We start from the raw sequence: 7,159 nt of genomic DNA, 5'->3' as shown, positions 1-7,159 counted from the left end.
AATCTATCAAACCAAATAAAGCTTCCCAAGGTATTTTCAGTCACAAGAGCAAGTTTTGGGAGAGGTATTTTTCTGGATCACATGGCTGAAAACCCAGGTCAAGAAGGAACAGACCTTTTTTATGTCAGTTGGGAATTAATGGAGTAATTGTGGGAAGCAGGTCATGATTAGCCAACTCCTGGGGTCCTACTAAAAGGAAAAGATTTATTTTCTGTTCACTGTACTCTTAGTAATCATCTGGCTACAGTCAGAACATGGGATAGCTCTGGAAGCTTGAGGGTTTGAGGCTTCAAATGGCTCTCACAGTGTTATTTCTGTTTTTTAACCAATGGTCATCTAATGTATAATGCATAAAATAGTCCAGGGAGCAAATAAGAAGGAATGCGACTGAAGCTCTGTGGGGATGGCATACAGATGGTAGCAGGGAAAAGGGAAGAAAATTCTGGATCCTAACTCCTATTCTTAATACCAGTTATCATTTTCATCTAATGACTATTTAATGCAAAATACATAAACAGTCTTGGCACCAGAACCTAGGATTATCCTCTTACAAACTGAATTTTCTCCTCACTGGACCACACAGTCACACTCCCTCTTGCCCTGTTTCTCATGCCATGACTTGCATTCCTTTCCAACCAGAAGCCCAGCTTCAAAAGGAGGGCTGAAGGATTTCTTTCACCCCTGGCCAGCACTGGTTGTTAGCCCCTATCCTGGGATGTAGGTGATGTGGGTTAAAACCCATTTAGGCTAGGGACAGACATTCAAAAAGAAATCCCAGAAATGCAGGTACATGCCTGCAGTGGCTCAGGCTAGAAACTATGGTGCACTAGAGCAGCTCTTCTTTCCCTTCCACACCGCTGAGCTGAGCAGGGGCATGGCCAGACCCTGGCAGGTTGCTCTAATACTTTAATTAGGGAAGGCTCCCCCCCACACCATCCTGACTAGCTCAGGAGGGAATTGATAACAAACACAGTGTTTATAACCCCTAACTTAGTGTTTATCACCCCATTAAGAAAACAACAGAGCATGGGAGAATGGTGCCTCCTGAGTTGGGGGGGCACTTGCCCCCCCAGTGGACAGTCTGCGACCAGAGGAGTGGGTCCCCCTGCAGCCGATCCCACAGACCGGGGGGGGGGGGGGGGGGGGGGGGGAAGGGGGGGGAGATCCCCATGGCCAATCCCGGTGACCTGCAACTGGCAGCGGCACCGCTGGCACTTTCAGGTCAGCAAGACTGGCTGCGGGGAGACTGCTTCTCCTGGCGCACTCCCTGGCCAGCGCTCTCAGCGGGGGCACCAGCACTCTCATCTGCTTCCCCTGCCCAGGAACGCTCCTCTCAGGGGGTGCACATGTACCCCCTATGCATCACCACTGTAACAAAGGGACATTACCAGCTACCTGTTGATTCTGCTTTGTCCCATCTGCCATTGCATGGACCATAGCCAGCATGTGGTCTGCTCACTAATGCTGAGAAGTGTCTGTGTAAGGTAGAGGAGACTGGGGAATCCCTGCTTAGCAAGGAGTAGGGATGGGAGGGGACGGGGGGAGCAGGGGAAAGCCAAGCAGACACCTGCAGTCTCTGCCAAGCTCCAGCCAGGGAGCAGAGGGGAGGGGCCAGCTCTGCTGTGGAGCAGAGAGCCCCACCCAGCCCAGCCCAGAGAGCATGCCAGGATGCTGAGGGAGTCTGGTTTAACTTAAACCAGCAAGGGGTCTGGGACAGACTTTGCATAAACTGGTTTGACCCAAATCAGTTAAGTCTGATACTACATTCAACCAGGTTTATCTCAAACCAGTTTCAGCCATTTTCAAACTGGTTTATGTGCACTGAACATCTGTTCTGTTACAGGTTTAAACCAGTTTCTGACCACTTAAACTGGTTTATGTGTAATGTCTGTCCCTAGCCTCAGGGCAAGATGGCCTAGTACTCCAAACCTTCTTCTTGGGCAAGTACCTGGACTACTAGGCAACAGTGGGCACCAGCATCAACTCTCCTTATGGTACATGAAATTCAAGGCTGCTATCAGTTACACAAACACTAGTAGCCTTCTCCTCTGAGACATTACCCAAAAAGGAACCTCCCCTCTTAGCTGGTCAGACAGGGCATCTATATATGTGATCTGGCGTGGAGGGGGAGTGGAGCACTTTAATTACAGCGGCTCTGAAAGCTGGTCTAATTAAAGTCCTTGCAGTGTCACATATTGAGCATCCCATGCTTCAAAATGGCGGCAGGGGCATTTTAACTAAAGCTCATTTGACGAGCTTTAGTTTAAAACACTCCCACCACCATTTTGAAATATAGGGACACTGAATATATGTGATGCGGAGGCTGCTGGAGTGCACTAATTAGCACACTGCAGCAGACTCATAACTGATTCAATAAAGTCTGCTCCGACATGTGCTAATTAGCAAGCATCGGAGCAGAAGTCCATCACACATATAGGTGCCCACCGAGCTGAACACTGACATGATGGAAGCAAGTCAGGCTACCTATAACTCTGTTCAGTAACAGTATAGTAGAGATATAAGTGCATCTTCCAGGGCAGGTTAGGTGACTAGGCTGCCCAGTGAAAGAATGGGAAACCTAGGCAAATTAGATGTGGAATAGAATCAGCTCTCCTGAAAGAGACACATACAAGTTTAAAAGAGAGAGGCAATTAAGTCTTAGTTACCTTTCAAGCAAAATAAGATCTAGGCCGATAGGGAAATGAACAGGAATAAAAGATACAGGATAAAACCATAAAATAAAAAAAGACAAATAATTACCCTCATAAAAGTATTTTTAATGGATTTAATTACTGTCTCCCTGAAAGTCTGTAGCTGATTAAGAGCTTGTTTGTTTTGTTGATACTGCTCCTCATAAAATTCATCCAAGGAATATGTGCGGGACCTATCCACCTGAAGCAATAGATAAAAATTAAGAGATAAGAATACCACAGACAATCAAAGGAAACTGGTTACTCAGATATGAATTTATCTTTGACCCACAACTCAGCACTCTATATATCAACATTACAAGAACCAGCCCCCTAAATACAAAGTGAACACAAAGACAAGAAGAATTGTCCCAGTGCAAGCCCTCCATAGAAAAGTGGTTTGAAATGAAAGTGCAATATAGACAGCACAAAACTACACACAGCACTGAAGATAGGGATAAGATGAGACTTGGTGGGATCGCATGCATGACTAGAACACTGTCATGGATGGCTACAAACTGTTCAGGAAAGACAGATGGGGAGAAGAGAAGGAGGATTTATGCTGTAGGTAAAAGAGCTGTATGACTGCTCAGAGCTCCAGTATGAAACTGGAGATAAGCCACTTGAAAGTCAGGTTAAGATTAGAGGGGAGAGCAACAAGGGTGATGTTGTGATGGGTGTGAGCTACAGACCACCAGATCAGGAGGATTAGGTAGATGAGGCTTTCTTCAGACAACCTGTAGAAGTTTCCAGATCACAGGCCCTGGTTTTCATGGGGAACTTCAATCACCTTGACATCTTCTGGGAGGCCAATATGGCAGTGCACAGGAAAAACACAAAGGTTTTGGAGAGCATTGGAGACAACTTTCTGGTGGAAGTGCTGGAGAGACCAACAAGAGGCCATGCTCTTCCTGACCTGCTGCTCACAAACAGGAAAGAATTGGTGGCGGATGTAGAAGTGGATGGTAACTTGGGCAACAGTGACCAAGAAATGACCAAGTTCAGGATCCTGACAAAAGGTAGGAAAGCAGCAGAGTATGGACCCTGGACTTCAGAAAAGAATACTTTGACTCCCTTAGGGAACTAATGGGCAGGATCCCCTAATAGGCCAGTCTGAGGGGGAAAGCAGTAGGGCAAAATAGTGTGCAAAGCTTCGGTCACTGATTTGATTCAGTGGAGATTGGGCCTGATTTGGCGGCTGAATCTCCAAATCCAAATCAAATCAGAATGACACTTTAATCTCTCAGAATCAAATCAGAACCCTCCGAATTGATTTGGAGAGATTCAGAGAGATTCGATGATTCGGACATAGACACAGCTTTAAATGCTTTTTCTACATACCTCAAGATAACAGGCGGTTCATGAATGCTGAGATGCTGGGGCGGATAGAGCATCCCACAGGAGCATGGGGGGGGGTCCCCAGCATGCTTGGCAGCAGACCTGGAAGTGGACCAGAAGTACTTCTGGTCCACTTCTGGGTCCGTTGGGGAGCGTGCGGGGGACACCCCTCCCACCCCGGGGACTGGTGCCTCCTGGGTCTGGGAGGGCATCCAGGGTCCCCCCGCAGCCAATCACTGAGCTGGCAGAGCATGGAAGGTGTCCCTGGCGTGCTTGGCTGTAGACCCGGAAGTGGACAGGAAGTACCTCCAGTCCACTTCCGGGTCTGTCACTGAGCATACAGAGGGCCACCCCACACTCCTGTGTGAGGCTCCATCCACCCCAGCATCACAGCACTCATAAGCTGCACCTGATATCTCGAGGTATGTAAAAAACAAAAAACAAAACATTTAAAGTTGTGTCTATGGCTGAATCGCTGATTCTCCAAATCTTCAGATTCAGATTCGGCCAAATCAAATTGGGACAGTGATCAAAATCAATTAATTGAATCACTGTCCCCGATTTGGGCCGAATCTGAATCCAAATCAAATACGGCCTGTTTCACACATCCCTAGAAAGCAAACCAGGAGAGCTCGATGTATTTTAAAGAAACATTACTGAGGGTGCAGGAACAAACCATCCCAATGTGCAGGAAGAATAGAAAATATGGCAGGGGACCAGCTTGGCTTAGCAGAGATCTCTTCAGTGAGCTTAAGCACAAAAGGAAGCTAAACAGAAGTAGGAGCTTGGACAGATGACTAGGGAGGAATATAAGGATATTGCTCGGGCATGCGAGGATGAAATTTCATAGATTTCTTAGACATTTGAGCTGGAAGGGACCTCGGAAGATCATTGAGTCCAGCCCCCCGCCCAAAGGGCAGGAAGTCAGCTGGGGTCATAGGATCCCAGCAAGATAAGCATCCAATTTGTTCTTGAAGGTGTTCAGAGTAGGTGCTTGAACCACCTCTGATGGCAGGCTGTTCCAGACCTTGGGGGCTCCGACAGTAAAGAAATTCTTCCGTATGTCCAGCCTGAAACGGTCTCACAGTAGTTTATGACCATTCCACCTCGTCATCCGTTGGGGTGCTCTGGTGAACAAATGTTCCCCCAGATCCTGGTGGTCACCCCAATAAACTTATAGGTGGCCATCAGATCGCCCCCGAGCCTGCGCTTTTCCAGGCTAGAGAGCCCCATGGCTGTCAGCCTGTCATCATAAGGTCTGTTTTCCTGACCTCTGATCATGTGTGTGGCCCTTCTCTGGACTCTCTCAAGCTTCTCCACATCTTTTTGAATTGTGGAGCCCAAAACTGGACAGAGTACTCCAGTTGCAGCCTCACCAAGGCTGAGTACAAGGGGAGAATGACGTCCCGGGATTTGCTTGAGAATCATCTATGGATGCAAGCCAGTGTTTTGGTCGCTTTAGTAGCCGCAGCATCGCATTGAAGGCTCATGTTCATTTTGTGGTCAATGATGACCCCCAAGTCTCTTTCAGGAAGGTCAAAGTGCAACTGGAGTTACAGCTAGCAAAGGACATGAAGGGCAACAAAAAGGGTTTCTACAAGTGCGTTAACAAGAGGTAGGTTAGGGAAAGTGTGGGTCCCTGACTAAATAGGGGAGGCAACCTAGTAACAGATGGGGAAAAAGTTGAAGTATTTAATGCCCTTTTTACCTCAGTCTTCACAGGCAAGGTCAGCTCCTAGACTACTGCACCAGGCAGCACAGTTTGGGGAGAAGGTGAGAAGCCCTCAATGGTGAAAGAACAGATTAGGGACTAATTTAGAAAAGCTGGATATATACAAACCCATAGGGCCAAGTGCAATGCATCCAAGGGTGCTGAGGGAGTTGACTGATATGACTACAGGGCGCTTGGCCATTATCTTTGAAAACTTGTGCCGATTGGGGGAGGTCCCAGACACCTGGAAAAGGCAAATATATTGCCCATCGTTAAGAAACTGAAGATGGAGGACCCAGGTAACTACAGACCAGTCAGCCCCACCTCGGATCCTGGAAAAATCATGGAGCAGGTCTGCAAGGAGTCCTTTCCTAAGCACTTGGAAAAGAGTCATACCTGACCAACCTGATTGCTTACTATGATGCGATAACTGGTTATGTAGATGTGGGAAAAGCAGTGGACGTGACATACCTTGACTTTAGCAATACAAAAAACTAAAACTCTTGGTCCCAAAATGATACCTTTTATTAGACCAACTGGAAAATGGCAAGAAAACTGTCCTTTTCTAAAAGCTTTCAGGATCAAAGTCCCTTCGTCAGGCTCTGGGAAAAGTATAGATGGTACAAGATGGTAAAAAGACCCCATAGGTAGGAAATAAACTTCATTTTTGCACAGAGGGAGCTGAAGGTAGAAGGCTGTCCCTCTGGGTCCATGACAGTGTCTTTGTGAACTGTGTTGAGTAGCTCTTTGATGTGTTGTTCAGGTAGAATTCCTTCCCTGGAGGTGCCTGATGCAGGCAGGGCAATGAAAATAGTAAGGATGCTGACTTCTGAGGACAGGCTGAGGGAACTGGGCGTATTTAGTCTGCAGAAGATAAAACTAAGGGGGAATTTGATAGTAGCCTTTAACTACCTGAAGGGTGGTCCCAAATAGGATGAAGCTCAACTGTGTTCAGTGGTGACAGATGACAGAACAAGGAGCAAGTTGCAGCAGGGGAGATTTACATTGGATATTAGGAAAAACTCTCTCACTAGGAGGGTGGTGAAGCACTGGAATGGATTACCTAGAGAGACAGTGGAATCTCCATCCTTAGAGGATTTAAGGCCCGGCTTGACAAAACCCCAACTGGAATGACCTAGTTGGGGATGGTCCTGCTTTGAGCAGGAAGATGGACTACATGACTTCCTGAAGTCCCTTCCAACCCTAATTTTCTAAGATTATATGACAAGGAGTTGGAATTGAGTGCAGAATGACATGCAGCACCAATAAATAGGGACCTACTCAATTTGCAGTTTTGTGGACATCATGAAATTGGGCAATATCTGTGAAATCTGTGGGGGAAAAAACTGACTAAAAATCAAATGCTGGTTCCCCAGTGGAAGGCAGCAGTCCTCATGGCTGCTGCGGCCTGGTTGCTTAC

The 7,159-nt window shown here is 47.1% G+C and overlaps 1 protein-coding gene across 1 annotated transcript in view; it reads right to left on the bottom strand.

Annotated features, from left to right (window-relative positions):
* LOC109296500 overlaps positions 1-7,159 on the bottom strand; it is a gene marked incomplete at its 5' end in the record, with an annotated part of 27,588 nt that overhangs the window by 5,930 nt on the left and 14,499 nt on the right. Inside the window, one exon of the mRNA XM_019515911.1 lies at positions 2,761-2,892. Coding sequence (XP_019371456.1) covers positions 2,761-2,892 — 132 coding nt within the window. The remainder of the gene's footprint in view (positions 1-2,760; positions 2,893-7,159) is intronic.

Source organism: Gavialis gangeticus, unplaced genomic scaffold, assembly GCF_001723915.1.
Source record: "Gavialis gangeticus isolate Ggan-Ray unplaced genomic scaffold, GavGan_comp1, whole genome shotgun sequence".
Taxonomy (NCBI): Eukaryota; Metazoa; Chordata; order Crocodylia; family Gavialidae; genus Gavialis; species Gavialis gangeticus.
The sequence above is the reverse complement of the archived record's forward strand: the minus strand, read 5'-3'. Positions and strand labels throughout refer to the sequence as shown.